This window comes from Harmonia axyridis, chromosome 5 (genome assembly GCF_914767665.1).
Source record: "Harmonia axyridis chromosome 5, icHarAxyr1.1, whole genome shotgun sequence".
In the NCBI taxonomy this organism is placed as follows: Eukaryota; Metazoa; Arthropoda; class Insecta; order Coleoptera; family Coccinellidae; genus Harmonia; species Harmonia axyridis.
Genome location: NC_059505.1, coordinates 23210004 through 23229009, shown reverse-complemented (window position 1 = coordinate 23229009; position 19006 = coordinate 23210004). Strand labels below are relative to the sequence as shown.

Genomic DNA, 19006 nt, shown 5'->3' with positions numbered 1-19006 from the left:
TTTGCTATTTCGTACAAGCTCCAAGCTTCTGAGAGGTCCAACAGAAACTTAGGAGAGTCGGGATTAATAAATTGTCTACCTCTGATCCAGAGATATGTTGGTAGTATTGATAATAATAATAAAGGTCTTTATCTAGAAAAAATCAGAAAACACATTGAATTATACTATTGAGGGGGGATTTAGCTCGCATCAATTAGGTAGAGAATATTATCTAGTACCGTACAATCAACCTTAAACCTTAACCGAGCGTCTATTATTCCATCTAACCCTTCTCAACCTAACTCACAAAACAAAACAAAACTCTTTTCCATCAGCTCTAAAACAATAATATAATCCAAACCCTGCCACAAAATTGAAATAAAAATTTGAAATATCTCATCTCAGACAGAACACAGATTCAAAATTCAACAAGCAAATAAAAGGAAAACGCCAAAAGAAACAGTCCAAGCATTTCCGGAAAGCTATTCGGTCATTAGCCTAGGCATAAAGCGGGTCGTTCCGAAAATTATTCATAATACGTAATTTAAACATATCAAGCGTAATGTTTCTATACTCAAAGTCTAGACTATTCATGCAATTGGGTACTTGATAGGAGTACGATCTAGTGAATATGTCGGTTCGATGTTTTGGTATTGAGATGGTGCGTTTGGAGCGAATATTGATGGAGTTCACACCAGAACGGAAAGTAATCCTATCGTAAAGATTTATTGGTAATCTTTCAGTGATGATTCTATAAAATAGAACATATGAATGGAAACGTCTTCTGTGCTCCATACTAAGCCAGTCGGTAGTTTTAAGGGTGTAACTCACAGAATAATATTTCCGTAGACCGTGTATCAATCTCAGACAAGAATTCTGTAGTACCTGAATCCTATTCTTATCGAAAGCAGTTAAGCAGAGACCGTAGACAGCATCACAATAGTTCATATACAGGGTGTGGCGTAATTAATGGATAATCCTGTACTGGCGACTAGGGGAGGTCATGGCCGACGAGAAAATGTAAAGTTATGTTCAGTAAAAATATCATAGTTTTCGAGATATCGGACAATTTCATTTTCTTCTAAAAAGTGCACCTTTACTCACTAATTTCAATGCTGTGATCACAAATCTTGTTATTTCTTTGGGCATGGTTTTTTATTTTACTCTCAAATAGCTGTACTAAGAGATAAACTACCAAATTCCTACCATCTTGCTTAATTAAGAAAAAAAAAGTAGGATTATCCTCATGTTTGCAAATTCACTTTCTTTTTTCTTCAAGCTTCAGTCTTTATGGTGAAAAAAAAATGTATTGAGACCTTTGTGAACATTTCATAAATAAATTGATTATTTCATTGCGGTTCTAAAATGGTGTAATACATGTTATTCTTTTATTGGGTGCTCGGAGTACGTTTCATTATTACATCTGAGGTACTAAAAAACAACAAACATGAGGTTTATCCTACTTTTTTTTCTTAATTAAGCAAGATGGTAGGAATTTGGTAGTTTATCTCTTAGTACAGCTATTTGAGAGTAAAATAGAAAACAATGCCCAAAGAAATAACAAGATTTGTGATCACAGCATTGAAATTAGTGAGTAAAGGTGCACTTTTTAGAAAAAAATGAAATTGTCCGATATCTCGAAAACTATGATATTTTTACTGAACATAACTTTACATTTTCTGGTCGGCCATGACCTCCCCTATTCGCCAGTACAGGATTATCCATTAATTACGCCACACCCTGTATGACAGGACCGTAGACTCACACAGCAGGATTTTCCTGGATTTACTCAGAATACCTTTAAATTGATATAAATTCCTCAAACAGGCATAAGCTTTCAACAAGCAGTTAGATCTATGCCCACTGAAACGCAAATCAGAATCGACCGTTAGACCCAAATTTCTTGTAAACTCCAGAAAACTGATTTTGCTGCCATCCATGACAACATCCTTGCTATAAATCTCCAAGAACCGTACTATATCATTTCAACGACCAAAAAGTTGACATACTGATTCACTCGCGTTCAAACAAAGACAATGCTTTTTCGAAATTTCATAGATATTATTCAGATCATAATTTAGGGCTACTACAGCCTGTAATGACTCGCAAGGGTCAAACGACAATTTGAGTTGGCTATCGTCTGCATAAAAGAGAGAAGTTACCGAAACATATACCGAGATGAAACACGAAATATAAATGATGAAAAGAAGTGGTCCTAATATATATCCTTGCGGAACTCCACTACTCAAACCGAAAAACGAAGACACAGTGCCATCAATTCTAATCAGCCAATAAATTTATCGCTGAAGTAATAATAAATAATAATATAATATATGCGTATTAATTAGAATAGGATGAATACTGCACAATTTTCACTCTCATGGCAGAATTACGCAAACTCGAATATCCTGAGAATGTTGACAAGTAAATTCGAATGATTATCATCGTGTTATTATTCACTGAGCCTGTCTGAAATACATCCTTTTTGTTTCAGAACGGAAGCTGTTCGTTGGAATGCTGAGCAAGAAATTCTGCGAGAACGACGTCCGCGCGTTATTTAGCAGCTACGGTGTGATCGAAGAGTGTACAGTGCTAAGGGACCCGGTAGGTACGTCACGCGGTTGTGCCTTCGTTACTTTCGCCAGTAAACAGTCAGCCCTTAGTGCCATAAAAGCCTTGCATCAGTCGCAAACGATGGAAGGCTGCTCAGCGCCTCTTGTAGTCAAATTTGCCGACACCCAGAAGGAAAAGGAGCTGAAGCGCCAGCAGCAGCTACAGGCCAACGTGTGGAACGCCCTCGGAGCGCCCGCACTGACAGCGCCCAGTCAACCTTTCAGTCCTGTACTGGCGGGGGATGCGGCCACTTTACAGCTGATCCATTCAATGGGCGGTGCGACCTTACTGCAGCAGCAACAGCAACAGCTGTTGACGGGCACCGAGAACCTTTTGGGTCCGATAGGAGCCAACTTGGTGACGTTGGCGGCGATGTCGCAACCGACGACACCACTTTGCATGGGACTTTTGGGTAAAAGTGCGGGAATAGAAAGAACACTAGGCGCTACGGGTGCGGGACTGCAGCCAGGACTTACAGCACCCGATCTGACCGCGTACGGATCGTTGTTCGCCAACGCCACCCTCAATGCTGCTGCCATTGCGGCTGCTGGCAAACAAATCGAAGGTGAGTATCTTCATGTAAAAACATATCAGGTTCATTTCAATATTGTATTGATCATATATTAGATACTAAGACTATAAACTCCAAAAAAGCTCTTATATACAAGGTGGGCTTTTGAAAACAGACGAGATAACAGGCGGGATGATAATAATAATAATAATAATAGTTTATTGAACATAAACATTGATCGCAGAGGCAAGAGCCTGTACGCGATTAATTATTTACAATTCTTCAAAGATTTACAGTACCCAATGAGTAGAGAAAAAATTTAAAAAAGAAAAAATATGAACTCCTGCGAACATAAAAATAAACCAAAATTCCCACATATTTTCACTTAAGAATAAAAGATAGAGGAAAAGTATGTAAGAACCAACAAATCAAGGACTTCCAGTACCAATATAATTCCCCAGGAAGATATGTAATTTATTGCCCAGAATCATCTATTAAGGATTGATAAGCAAGTGGAAATATTGTCTGTCTTTCTCATTCACCCATGCCCTAATTCTGCCCTTTCGTTTCTTAGCATTCTGTTTTTTTTTCATTTCCTTTGGAATCTCGTTATAAATGCGTGGAGCGAGATAGGTGTAACATCTCTGACCAATTCGTTTCCTTGGTTTTGGAACCCAGCATTGGGTATTTCTTCTTCTAGTTTCATAATTATACGTATTCAGTTGGAGTTTTATCTTTTTGGAATAGGTTGCAGTTAGTATCTGAAATACAAATAATTCATGAGGGCTCATTGTTTTCGAAATGGCATACAGATCCTCTGACGGAAACAACTGTGGCTTCCTGTGGATAACTCGCAACAACCATCTTTGCACCACCTCAACTCTTCTCATGTGACATTGATATGCTCCACCCCAGGCCAGTATTCCATATTTTATATGATATTGACAAAGGGCAGTATATAATATCAGCAGTTTTCTTTCATCTAGGTATTCTCTGGGGTATCTGAATCTTGAAAGAATACGTCTTAGTTTTCCCACTAAGCTGTCTATATGCTTGTCCCATTTCAGCTGTCTGTCAATTGTTATACTCAAATACTTCATATACTCAGCTTCAGGGATTGATATTCTGTTGTCAACTTCTAAATTCCCAATATTTGGAAGTCCTGTTTCATAACATGCGAATGGTAAATGTTTCGTCTTTTTCATGTTGATTGTCAACTTATTTTTTTTGAACCATTGCATTAATATAATGCAATGGTCAAATCTAATTCTAAGAAAGATCTTTATAATAATAAAGATCTTTCTTAGAATTAGATTTGACGTTTTACCAGGAGCTGTCTCCATACAATATTGCAGTATCATCTGCAAAACTGATGATTTTGCCTTTCACATTCATAAAGAGTAAGCTGTTCATATAAATAATGAACAGAACTGGTCCTAACACGGTGCCTTGTGGTAAACCATACTCGACGGATTATTTTTCACTAATATGACTACCTATTTTTACAGACTGTACTCTAGTCAAGTACTTCTTGATTAAGTGATATACATTTCCTCGGAAACCATAATGATGGATCTTATGGAGGAGAATTTCATGGGAAACCGTATCAAACGCTTTTTCGAGATCCATAAAGACTGCTAGACCAACCTTATCTCCATCTATTATCCATCATCGCATGAACGCACTCAAAAAAAAATGCTCGGACACATTGATTTTTGATTCGAGGGGAACAACTTTTCAGATCAAATTCACATCTATATCCTTTCAGCCCTCAATGCTACAACGCCAACCCCAACCAATAAATTTCGAATAGGAAAGATATGGTAAATGATACCTCATTTGAAAGGTCTTTTCATCCTGAGTTCAACAAATTGAATTTTTTCTCATTTGATCCGTTGGTTTTTTGTAAATTTTGAACATCAATGGTTTTCCTGCCGGGCATGCTATGTAATCAATAGAATTTATTATTAATTCATTCTGTAGTTTTTATGATGTTCCATAACTGTCAAGCACCTGACATCAATATACTGTCAGTTTCTTCCATCAATAATAATATTTTCATTTTAGTAAAAGAAAATGATTTCGATTTTCAATTTTTCGAGAACCTTCGATGAAACAGTTGTCTTCTTGTATAGATAATTGCTGAAACACTGTTAAATGATAGACTATCGGGGAATTAAATGAAATATTAAATTAAATGTTCAAACGGTCCTCTTACTTCACCCATACACAGAGATTCGGCTTCAATCTAGTCCTCACGTTTTGTAACATTATTGGCCTTATTTTTCTACATTCTTCCATAATTTTTCGCCTCAACTGCTCCAATGATACTAGCTGCGTGAGTAGATTTTGCTTTTCAGATGACTCCTGAGAAAAAATTAAGCGGTATAATTTTTGTGCAAGCTCTAAATATATCATAGATCTGGCCACATGGCTACAATCGTGAATTTCTCAGTGAATTGAATGAAATAAATAAAAATTAACTAATCGAAATAATTTTTTGCAAACGTTTACCAGACGGTGTAAGTGTTTAGGAAAATGTGAGAAGACATATAAACACTGTGAATGAGCTTGGATTCTTTGATGCATCTAGATTCTAGAACAAAACATATATCATATTAAACAGAAAAGTGAAATGGAAATCCTTAGGGTTAAACTGGAAGTAGCAAATGAAAAAGTGAGGAGTTTGAAAGACATAATTACTCATCAAAAAAGTATTATTGAACTACAAAACACATTCCCGAATTTGAACAAAGTAGATAAAATTATTTAAAGATAAATTGCGTCGTTGGGAATGTTGAGGGATTCATAAACCAATACAATTTCAATTACGAATAATTCATTACAATTCGTGAAATGTGAAATTTAGTTATGGAAACATCGAATTTTAGTTTCTTTTTTTTCCTTTTTGAAGTTCTTCCTCGATAACTCTTAAAGTATTCATTTTTGGTATAGGGAGTGCTGAAGTAACCCCCACTATTTTTGTTCGTAGAATCGATTGAAATAATAAAAAATATATGTTCTAATTCGAAAATCTTGAGATTTGATGAATTTGAGTTGTCCAAGTTTATGATCTTCTTATAAACACCCTGTACAATTTTGGTCCAAACCACAAACTACGTATTTGCAGAATCGAAGAAGTGCAACAAGTGGGGAAAGTCCAACTTTTCTCGCGAGTGTGGAAGTTTGTGGCACGAGCCTGAAAGGGAAGTGTCGCAAACACACGAGAAAAGGACTTTCTCCATACTATACTTCTCCTACAACTGCACTTTCAATAATTCAGGTAATGGATTTGATTCAAATCAAAATGGCCTTCGTTGACAGTATGTGCTAATTACTACTTCAGCCTTATCTTTTTCGTCAATTTTATTTTTGATTCACTTTATTATCTTTCTTAGTACGGAAGAAACACCATTTTATAGGATCGCATGATTTTATGGAAAATGAAGATCCAAATTAACCAACGAATAAACGAAACACAATAAAAAGAAACAAGTTGAACAAAAGTGTCAGTCTCAGTAGCGATTATTTCCATCTCGGTCACGAAAAACTTCAAGAAGTATGGACCGTCGTTGCCGAGGCAACGACCAGATAGTACTCATGACGAGGATTGAGGAATAGTATATTGTGCAAAAAGTGAGGAAAGTCCAACTTTTCTCGCGAGTGTGGAAGTTTTTGGCACGAGCCCGAAAGGCGAGTGCCGCAAACACACGAGCGAGAATAGTTATTTATAATACAAGTGCAGAAGGGATTGATATTCTTCCACGAGTTCAAAATTCAAAAACGAGCCACGAAGTGACGAGTTTTGGAATGAACGAGTGGTAGAATGAGCCTTCTGTACGAGTATTATACATTATTTTCTCTAATTCATTGCATTTTCATTGAAATTAATGAAATATTTCCATGAATATAATTTAGTGATTTTTGCATTGAAAAATGTTGGTTGGCAGAACTGATTTCTTTAAGGCAGATTGATGAATTGACAGATAAAGCCGTTGCGGAAAGTTCGGAGTGCCAACATAGAATAATAAAATATAACCATAAAAACAGTGCGTTTCTGATATATTCTCGCACGATTTTGTTCTACAAGATGTGGAAGAATGAACGGAATAACCACAGAATTAGAGAAAAGGACTTTCTTGACATGTTGCACACTATACTTTTCCTACAACTGCACAAATTTCAATAATTCAAGTAATGGACTTGGTTCAAATCAAAATGGCCTTCGTTGACAGTATGTGATAATTCATTGCGTTTCCATAGAAACGACTCAAAAGCCCAATTTCATTGGTCTACCAAGCGAGGTGTGGGCAAAGTGCCGTGAGAAATAATATATCCCACTGTATGAGCAATACATAGTTTTGAAATTGAGTAATCTATGAAGAATACGCTACTTTTCATAGCAATTGTAGGAAAAAGTTTTTTCGAAAAACGCATTTTCTGCCGAAATATTAAAAAAAAGTGAGTCCTCATCGCCACCATTTTTTTTTTTCAAAGAATCCCATCTACCATGAACCGTTGACTTTTTACCCAAGGTATGGCATATTGTCGAAATTCTCATCAGAAAAGCTATCTAATGATTCAATAATATACTGATTGTGCCATTTGAAATAAGGAAGTAGTATTATGTTTCCGGTGCAACCGGAAGTTGTAGAGATTTGAAAATATATTAGGGAGAAAGATCATTCTCTCAGACTCCAATATTCAAATTTTTAGCTCAAAATTATGATTAGTTTTCTATAAACGTCTAATAGACATTCCCGGTGAGTCACCCTGTATATATGTATGTTATAAAGATCCTACACCAAGAATTGGCAACTAAATTAAAACTAATTCTTTCTGAAAAAGTGCCATACTACAAGTACCTACCGGAAACCATCCTGGAAAACGAACCGGGGCCATCCCGGTGAATCACCCTGTATATAAACTTTATTACTGACGTGTTTTCGTCATTTCTGAAAAATAAAGAGATCAATTGAAGCCTTTCTACCAAGGAATAAACCATTTTTACCTCAATTATTGATGAAGATAATGGAGAGTAATTATTTCATTGTCTTTTGTATGGCAGTTGACGATAGTCATCGAAACCACATAATAAATTAGTAAAAATTTTCTTAATTCACATAACATGCTTATCGACAAAGTTGAATTTGAATATCTCGAAGTAGAATTAATAGAATGGAAAAAAATTAATATGTTGAACTAGATAGAATGACCTTTCAAATGAGGTATCACTGATCCTATTTTTCTTATTCCAAATTTAGGGGTTGTTGTTCTAACACTAAGAGTTGAAGCAATATGGTTTTGAATTTGATCTTAGAAGTTGTCGCCCTCAAATAAAAAAAACGCCGTGTCTGAGTATTTTTCGAAAAGATTCAATTCGTCTGTTATCTCGTCTGTTTCGTTTTCAAAGGCCCACCCTGTTTATAACAAAGATTTTGCGCAGATCAGCAGAATTGATATAAAAATCAACAGTTACCGATATTTAGATACATCAAGTTCTTCCACTCTCTCAATTTTAGATCCATAATATTTTACTATCTGAAAAATAAATAGGTCAAACTAGATTTAAATGAAACCCGAAATTTCCATTCGCGGTTGGAAAACAGCTCGGCATAATTTGTTTTCTTTGCTTTATTATCTTTAATAATATTCGTCGGTTCTATCGTAATAGAATTTTCAATAATATTGAGAATGAAATAATTTTCTGAATTCATTCGAATATTAAGTGGAATTTAATGAGGATGAGAGAAAAATTGGTCCGAGGTTTTTGGAGGCATAACTTTTTTTCTCGATAATTTAATAATTTTAATCTGGTCGAATTAAAGCACAGTTCTCAATCGTTGAATAATGACACAAAAGTAACAATTAGTAAAATGTTGATATCTAAAAACTATTTCACAGATTTCATTGAAATTTTATTGAACATCTAGAAACTGTTTTATTCGAAAGTCCATCGACTAGCCATTGAATAAGGCTCGGGCCTCTTTAACATGCACTTCGTGCTTGTTGGGGAAACTGAACAAATCTTATTCATGCTTTCCGCCAAAGATGAGCCAGCCTTCAGCGAGTTCATTAACTGAATAGAATAACTTAAATATTAGGTATTGTATTATAGATAGATTAAAACAAGTTTTATGATTTTTATGTTTCTCTTCCAAAAGAGGTATGGTATCAACAATTTGGATATTACATTGTGTAACCGAACAGTTTCAAACTTAGTTGAAGTATAAAACTTGTTTGAATCATGATCAACTGCCAATCGGCAGTTGATTTTATTACCAAAAATATGTTATTGATAATTTTCCAGATGGTACTACTAATCAGTAGTAACGGCTGGAAAATCGTTTTTTGGTAGTAAAAACAATTAGTAACGACTAAATCAATTCAATAATATATATAGGTTTGAAGTGCAAATGGGCAGATAAACGAGCAGATGTTATGAATCAGCCTGTTTGTCATGTAATAGTAAAACATTTCTCTCAAACTCTTTTATATCTTATATATATTTACGGGTTCTCCTTTATTCCAATGAGCATTTTACGTTAGTTAAAAGAATACATGAACCTACGATCGAAAAAAATTGAGGAAAAAAGAGTTTAAGGATTTTCAAAATATGGTAAATTCGAACTATTACTTCACAAATTTGTAATGGAGATATGTTCATATCAAATAGTCTTTTTGAATTCTCCTCCTTATTTTTCATATTTCATTACAATGTCTGCATGAAAATCCCTTTTTTATGAACTAAAAAGCATTCAAATTCTCGTGATTGAAACACGCGGTGTTACTATACAATGAAATCGTTGATATCTCGTCCAACTTATTCAAGTCTTTCATTAACTCTTTTATTTCCAATATAAATTTTTCTATTACTTACGTGTTTGGATTCAGCATCCTTATCCTTTCGAATGAGAACAGTCAAATAGACAGTTCACAAAAAATGTATCAAACATAATACTGGTCTAAAATTAATTTCAAAGATGACTTTTATTATTATTATCATATTTATTTATTGAAGTTATTAAGAGCTTATATTCAACTTTACTTTGAAGCCTCACTTCAGATGTATCACAGTAGAGGAGATTAAGGCGGGGAATTGTATTGTGGTCGATTATACGAAAATAATTTAAACGGTGATGGCTAAATGAATATCTCTTCTCCTTATGTTGAAGATGCCCTTTTAGTGGTTTTACAGATTTCTTTTTTGACGACTTCACCTTTTTATTCACGAACCCACTTGTGAAGTAGGTACAGTTTATACTTAAGCTAAGTAAGTAATAAGGAGCTCGAGGCCTTCCATTCGATAGGTGGTCAATTCGATATATGCTCCTGGCTCCAGGATGGAATATATATTGCATGAACTTCTTGGGATGAAGGTTCTTCTTTGTTTTTACAAGGGTCAAGAGAAATTCTTCATCATTAATGACATTAGAAATATGTGTTAAAAATTTATAAAATTCAAATTCAACTTCAATTTTATTTATATATAAATTATATTGTTTCATTAAAAACAAGAAAAGGTTAAGAACACAGTTAACTTAGCTTATGTTACAATACGGAGAAATCTTTGATTAGTTATGCTGTAAGTGAATGGGGATCCGATTGACCGGCGGTTGTCATGCTTGTTTTGCTTTCTTTCATTAAGCTGTTCCGATTTTATTTTTATGCTTGAATCCTTTCATCAACGAGAGCATAACACAAGCACTCTTTTATTATTTATATTTAATACTCATGTGTACATAAATCGAAATTGAATTTGATTAATTAATTCTAATACACAATTAATTTTCATTAAATAATATATAATATTGATGAACATTTATCTACGTCACATGTTTTCAAAGAATCTAAAGGAAATTTTTTTTTGTTATTTGATGCTGATCGCTATTGCAAAAATTCTGTATAACTAGGTTGATGTCATGAAACTAATAACAGTCACATTATTCACATTAGTTTTATGACGAAATTTGGAAAGTTTATTGTGGACAGCTCATCGAATAAATAATTATTTCAATAACAGTCTTCAGCAGGAAAAATTACAGTACTATCTATCTTTACATTGTCATTTATCAATGAAAATTGATTAAGAATTGAAAAAAATCGAATTTATATTTTTCTCAAATGCTAAAAATTTAATTCTTACAACTTGAAACTTAGCCATTCTGTTCTGTTTGCAGGTCCAGAGGGTGCCAATCTTTTCATCTATCACCTTCCCCAAGAGTTCACCGACACGGACTTGGCTTCAACTTTTTTACCATTCGGCTCTGTGATATCCGCCAAAGTGTTTATAGATAAGCATACTAACCTGTCCAAGTGCTTTGGTTTCGTGTCTTTTGATAATGCGAACTCAGCCCAAAGCGCCATTGCCGCAATGAACGGCTTTCAAATAGGCACGAAAAGACTTAAAGTTCAATTGAAAAGGGCGAAAGACGCTTCGAGGCCCTACTAACCAAAGAATTCTAGCCAGTTTTTCAAACCTACCAAAACAGTCCCAAAGAGGTAGAGACAAGGAGACAATTTCATAATTTTCCACTCCGACTCCTCTGGCAATCATTTAACCTGGCAACATTGAAACTTCAATGAGTTGAAATAAATTCAGCTCTTTGTGATTCAACTTTTCATGAAAAAGTTGTTTTGATTAATGGAATTAGTAGGGTTTTGTAGAAATATATAAAGAGTTTTTTGATAGGTATATTCTTTCAATTTCAAGGAATAGGTATATCTTATTGATTTTTTTTTCGTCGAAATGGTGTTCGATAATTCAAATATTGTGTCTTGCATAAAATGGAAGTTAGTGATTTGTTTTGTATGGTAGGAAAAATGTCGTTTCGGGAATGTTTTTTATTTTGTGTTATTCAATAAAAATATCGATGTTGTCAAGTTTTAACGATTGTCCGCGGTACGACCTCCACTTCACTATAAGTCTCCTTGCCTCCACTAAAGTGCCAGTGTTTGATCCCGAACTCAGGATATCGAAAAAGTAGCTGCTAAAAACGAACTGTGAGATATTTTTAATAGTTGACTGTGGTCACCTGACCACCTTTTAATCAATTTATGATTTCACATAAAATTATAAGAATGAAGAGGATGTTTGATTGAAGTGTTATGTTTGATTATGTCATGTTTTGGTTCCGAAATTGGTAATGGTTTTGTATAAGAGATTTGTGTCCGTGCTTGCAAGCGCGTAAACATCCTCTGTTGTTTAGTTCGTGTTAGGCTATTATACATGTGGTGATTTTCCCTTTTCTTTTCTTCGTTTAGTTGGAGTCTTCATTATTGAAAAAGTATCTTTTATTTATATGAGCATGTATTGAATTGTACCTTTTATTTTCTATTGTTGATTAAACCAAAGTTAGACCAAACTGTGTTAACGTAATTGTTCATCAAGCACAATGTTCCCCACATTTTACGCCATTTTATTCCTCCTCAACAGGCTTTCTATCCTTACAAATATATATTCACTCTATCTTCCAAAATACTGCAGGCTCTGTCGAGTTGGCATGATGACTTAGAAAAAAAAAGCAAATGAAATAGGTTTTGTGTTGTAGTACCTATTGCGATTTTGAGTCATTTCGAATATCACAGTAAAATGAGTATTATAATGACGGATCATCTAAAATTAATTTAAATTCTCCCAACTAAAACAATCTCGCACATTTAGAGCAATCTTGGCGTCAAAAATACCATATCATCTCAACAGAACCTGTGAAAGACATGTTTTTATATTTGTATTCTTTCAGTTTATTTTTGAAGTCGTATTTTATTCCAATTCTGGTAAATAAATATAAAGACGATATTACAATCAGTTACAGTCGAAAGAATTCATATAAATTATTCAAACAGTGATAACAGCCCAATGGTCATTAAAAGATTCGAGCATCACAAAAAAAACAACAGACTTTCAGTCATAACTCATACTGCATATCTTTAAACTTTAAGAGTTGGCAGTGTCTTGATTGATTTTGATTAATTACTGTAGTTAAATCTTTGGGTACATATTCCTCGGTCAATGCTGGTCCAAATTTTCTATTGAAAGATAACTATTTCCGCCCATTTCACTCCATTTTGTAATGATAACATTTATTCAAATGAATTTATTTCAAACTCAATAAATGAAATAAATAAATTTTCTCTATTTCCATATCGTAATGACGTCATCACAGTTCTAAAAACATTGATTTAATGAACTCATTACAGGATTGTTTTCAGTTCTCAATTTCTCTTTATTCAGTTGGTATTAAATCGATTTCGTCAGATATAATTCACGAATTTGATGCGCAATTATAAATTATTTTGAAATTCGAAATGTACAGGGTGGGCAAATAAGCGAGGTAAGCGGCTATATCTCAGGATCCACTCATAGTAGAGACTTGCGGTAAAAAAATTCAACACTAAAGTGTACAAGAGAACACACTGGAAATTGTTTTGAAATTCATACCTCTACCGCTAGGGGGCGTAATAACTACCGTCGAGTAGAAAAATGAATTTTGAAGAAAAAATATTATCACTGTAATCCTTGGAAAATTCTCTATCTTTTTGAATTGTCACTTTCGATTTTACGACATCAAATAAGGGTAGGTGAAAAGGAGAAATCTCACTGATTGAAACGCCTGTAACTTCAGTTTGGCAACATTTTTGGGCAAATTAGATCTCGTCTGAAAGATAATATCTTGTTGATTGAGGATAAAATATACTCATGATAAATTTGTTTTTGCTGCTTTCAATAGGAGGCGCTAAGTCACAAGTTCATTGTTTTGTTCATTTTACTCCGATATTTCAAATGTAATGATAGGATTTTCTTAACAGAAACAGAAGTTCCATCAAATTTGCATGAAAAAACCTGAAGGTTGCAAAGCGATAATTTCATGCGTTCTGAAGTTATGGCCGAAAGAAGATATTCTTCAACTGATGCACTGCGAAAAACCAAATTGTATCTTTAAATTCTAACAGAAACAGAAATCCCATCAAATTTGTATGAAAAAACCAAAACATCGCAAAGCGATAGCTTCAGGCGTTCTGGAATTATGACCGAAAGAAGACACAATATAGTTTTTCAGTGCATCAGTTGAAGAATATCTTTTTTCGTCCATAACTCCAGAACGCCTGAAGCTATCGCTTTGCGACCTTTTGGTTTTTTCATACAAATTTGATGGGATTTCTGTTTCTGTCAGAACTTAGAACACAATTTGATTTTTCGCAGTGCATCAGTTGAAGAATATCTTCTTTCAGCCATAACTTCAGAACGCATGAAATTATCGCTTTACGACCTTCAGGTGTTTTCATGCAAAATTGATAGAATTTCTGTTTCTGTTAAGAAAATCTTATCATTACATTTGAAATTTCGCAGTAAAATGAACAAAACAATGAACTTCTGACTTAGCGCCCCCTATCGGAAGCAACAAAAACAAATTTATCATAAATATATTTTGTCCTCAATCAACAAGATATTATCTTTCAGACGAGATCTAATTTGCTCAAAAATGTTGAGCCAAACTGAAGTTACAGGCGTTTCAATCAGTGAGATTTCTCCTTTTCACCTACCCTTATTTGATGTCGTAAAATCGAAAGTGACAATTCAAAAAGATGGAGAATTTTCCAATGATTACAGTGATGATATTTTTTCTTCAACTTCATATGAAACATTTTCGAGTAAAATTCATTTTTCTACTCGACGGTAGTTATTACGCCCCCTAGCGGTAGAGGTATGAATTTCAAAACAATTTCCAGTGTGTTCTCTTGTACACTTTAGTGTCAAAATTTTTTACCGCATGTCTCTACGATGAGTGGATCCTGAGATATAGCCGCTTACCTCGCTTATTTGCCCACCCTGTACGATTCAAATTCCGTAATCTGTCAATGTTCGTAACAGTCACACCAACTGCCAAGATACAATACAAATGTCACAAGGATGTATAATCGGAATTTTTCATTAAATTTCGACAATATTTCACAAATCTTGATTGAAATAGAGAAAGTATCGTCTAATACTCATTTCAGAAGGCAATTCCAACACTCATGCGTTCGAAAACTCGCTCGTTTTCGATTTTCGCATTCGTGTTGGAATAGCAGCCCATTCTGCAATTTGTTTTAGAATATACTATTCTGAAAAAATTACGAACAACCTATTCCATGAAATAAAATAAAATGATTCATTATCCAAACGAGGTATACGCATCACTCGATACGAATACGAAATAACAACATGTTCAAGATACAAATGTTCAGTACGTAAAATTGTGTCTCACATTGGAATATATTTATTTCAAAGCAATTTATTGAGTATTTCACTTACTAGCCATCACAATATGCTCCATAATTCAATAGTTTAATTTGTTTGGATTTCGAAATACTGAACATATTTATGTTCAGTATCGATGAAAGAAGATATCGAGCATAATAATGACTGACTTTTTTACTGAATTTTGTGTGTTCACCGGTGACAGGTTTTTATTTCTTATATTTATTTTTTATTCATCAAAAGTTGAAGGAAACTTCAAACATTTTCGAGGTGTTATTCTTGGAATCAATGCATCAAACGAAAATTTTCTACAGCCTAACGTTGAATAACAATTCATTAAACACATTCTTCAATTAGTTTTCAAAAATTTTACGTATATTTTCTCATGATTTTTTTTATTTCTATTCTCATGCACTATTATCAAACTACAGATAACTAATCTGATCAGAAAATCATGGTTGCTGCATATAAAATTATTGAGATGTATCGAAAATGACCGAAATGCAATCAACAAACTAATACATTTGAGAATATAATGAAGTAATTCGTGCAATAAAAAAGGGCAAAACATATATATTCTTTTATTTTCCAAATATTATCGACATAAGCAATTCATGATGCTCATTACTTGTAGTTTCTTCGACCAACTGATTGTAATAAAAAACGGATAGTTCTTGTGAAGGCCTACTTCAACCCCACTATCAATATGGATCGTACAGATCGTGATATCCTGCTTTAATCGTATGTGATCACTAACGTGAACGTCTTCACCATGCTTCGTGCATAGTAAGTGGCTAACATCATGGTTAATGCTCCTTTGTGTTGATTTGAGTTAATTTGTGTCTTATTGTCAGCTACAGCACCAATGGTGCATATATATCTTCTGCTGAATAGACGTTGTTGTTTCATTTTTTAAATAAGAAACTAAATGATTTTTCAGATCGTTGAAGGCCTTATGGAACCTTGGTGCTGATTCCACTTCGATATGTTTCTGGAATTACGAGAAGACATCTGCCAATATGTATAGGTGTCTCACATTCAATACTCACCGAAAACATATTGATAACTATAAGACTTAAAGAAAAAAAATCCCTCGACCTCGTTTATCGAAATACATGAAAAGATATCAGAAAGCAGATCAAAGATATCTAGATTCGTTCTCGAGTTACAGGAAGTTTCTGAAAAATATATTGACAATTATTTTTCAGAAACGTATAGTTGGTTTCTGTTCGAGATATTCCTTAAATTATGAAACGTTAATTTTATGGTGTATATGAAATTGATAGAAAAAACTTACCGTTCTAGAGACATAGAGGAGAGAAGAGTAGTTTCGAATGGGACACCCTAAATTTTTTAAAACAAATCTGTCGAAAAGTATCCCGTTATTGGTTTTTCAAAAATGCCATCCGTTTTGAAGATATTGTGTTTTTCGATCTTATATATGGATATTTGTTTTATTTCGAGATTAAATTCATTTCGTGTCCAGTGTATATTTGTTATCAACTAACATACAGGGTTAGAAATATTTAGAGGGACACTACAGGCATAACGAAAACCGTTAGCAATACAGGGTGACTTGAAAAAACAAAAAAGTTGCGTTATTTAGGTATGAGTGTATTGGTGTGAACAGATCTAAAATATCCCCAATGGTTCCCGAGTTATCTCGAAAAAACTAAAAATCGAGATATTTTTTTTCTGTATGGGTAACTCATTTGTTTCTGGAGATAACTTCAGGAAATTCGGTTTGTAGTCATTATTCAATATAAAGATTCTAATGGTGTCGTCAAATTTTTCTGCTTTCCATTGTTTCAGAGACGCGAAAGTCATTTTTTTTATGGACGCCATATTGGTTCTCCTCATAAAGTGATGAAGAAAAAGATTACGAATTCCACAAAAATATCGAGTCTAGCTAGGCAAATTTGATCTTTTTTTTTTTTTGTTTAAACAGACTGGTATAGTATATCCAAAGTCACTTGAAAGAAGCTGAATATTCCTATTATACAAGGCTTGTCCAAGTTTCCAAAAATTCCTTTGGGGCCAATGAATTTATTGCCTAACAATAATTTCAAATAAACCCCGGTATTTAGCGGATCGCGGTATCCACTCCAAAGGGACATCTATGGCCAAGCGTTTTTTTGGACTAGTTCAAGTGACTTTGGATAGACTATACCAGAATCATCAAACTTGTTACTTCGTTCAGTTATTATGTGAAACCATCACTTAATTTTAGTGAAAACTTTAATCCTGTTCGATAAGTAACCTCCTAATAATCCTACATAATCAACACTCTGCATAGCGTAAAACTGGCAATGTCTGTAGAAATTGTTCTACATAATTTAAAAAACTCAAGTGATGGTTTTAACATAACAACTGTCAACAAACATAAACAAAAAATAAAAAGGATGCCTAAATATTTGTAGAATGCACTCACAGAACTCTTCAAATGGAATGGTTGTGGAAATACATTGTTATATCAACAAGATAAATGATTTACGTAGTAGTCTGGAGCCAGAATTGTCAAATTACTTTCTTGACAGTTGTTATGTAAAACCATCAGATAAGTTGATGTCTGTAGAGATGATAGAGTAAAACGCATTACATGTAGAGATCTAGCGTCCCAAATATAGCTTAAACCAGATCTAAAATCCCAGGCAACAAAAAAAAAAATTTTTTTTGTTGCCTTGTGTAATTCTTTGTGACAGTTGCTCCCTCTACTATTAGTCTGTACAACATAGACCTACCCATAATAAATAATCTAAGGATGTCACATCAAGGGATCGAGGAGGCCAAGCCACATTTCTACCTCTGCCAATCTATCTGAGTCAAATATTCACGCTCTGCTTTTGGATACTGCAACATGATGGAGCTCCTTGAAGCTCCATCATGTTGTAATTGTAATTGTACATACTCTTACCAGAGGGAGAGTAGGACTAGGTAAGTACGGATGGACTGAAAAAATTAATTTCTGCCTTTCCTAAGAAAGATACAGGGTAATTTTGCATATTCATGGAAAAAAGGAAACCATCATCACAACCAAACTTATCGGCGGAATTCATTGAAACTTGGGATGTAATTGACACATGCCGAGGTCGAGTCAGAGAGATATTAATTATTCTTTGTTCCACTCATTATTTCTCATTTGAAGTGTTGGGTTAAAAATATCATGTATTATATTTGTATTTTGAATTTGGAATCATTGTTCAATTTTTCAATAAGTACATAAATTCAGCTTCAATACGCTGTATCACTCAAAGTTGTCACATCTAACATTCTTTCTTTATGAATTTGTGAAATTGAACAAAGTTCGAAAAATTTGATTTATTCACATAAATAGGATTGAGATATATCGTGGTTGAACATGAAACGTAAAATTCTTCCTGAAAAATCATAAACATTCATTTCATTGAACATTCTTTATTTATGAATTTTTGAAATTGAACAAAGTTCGAAAAATTTGATTTATTCACATAAATAGGATTGAGATATCTCGTGGTTGAACATGAAACGTAATGATAAAACAACAACAAATGAAATTTGATGTTTTTCATTTGTTGTTGTACGAAAAAAAAGGAATGAATTCTTTATATTGTAATTCGAAAGAAGTTATTTGCAGAGTTGTTCGAATTGAAAACCATTTACTTTTTCTTAGTATATCTCAACGA

At 33.8% G+C, this 19006-nt stretch overlaps 1 protein-coding gene across 6 annotated transcripts in view; it reads left to right on the top strand.

The window, feature by feature from the left end:
• Window positions 1-12468, top strand: part of LOC123681187 (CUGBP Elav-like family member 1) — a 518049-nt gene extending 505581 nt beyond the window's left edge. For all 6 annotated transcript variants that reach the window (XM_045619436.1, XM_045619438.1, XM_045619434.1 and 3 more), the window contains 2 exons: window positions 2474-3157; window positions 11284-12468. In XM_045619436.1, coding sequence (XP_045475392.1) covers window positions 2474-3157; window positions 11284-11555 — 956 coding nt within the window. In that variant the 3' untranslated portion in view covers window positions 11556-12468. The remainder of the gene's footprint in view (window positions 1-2473; window positions 3158-11283) is intronic.
• Window positions 12469-19006: the final 6538 nt, after the last annotated feature.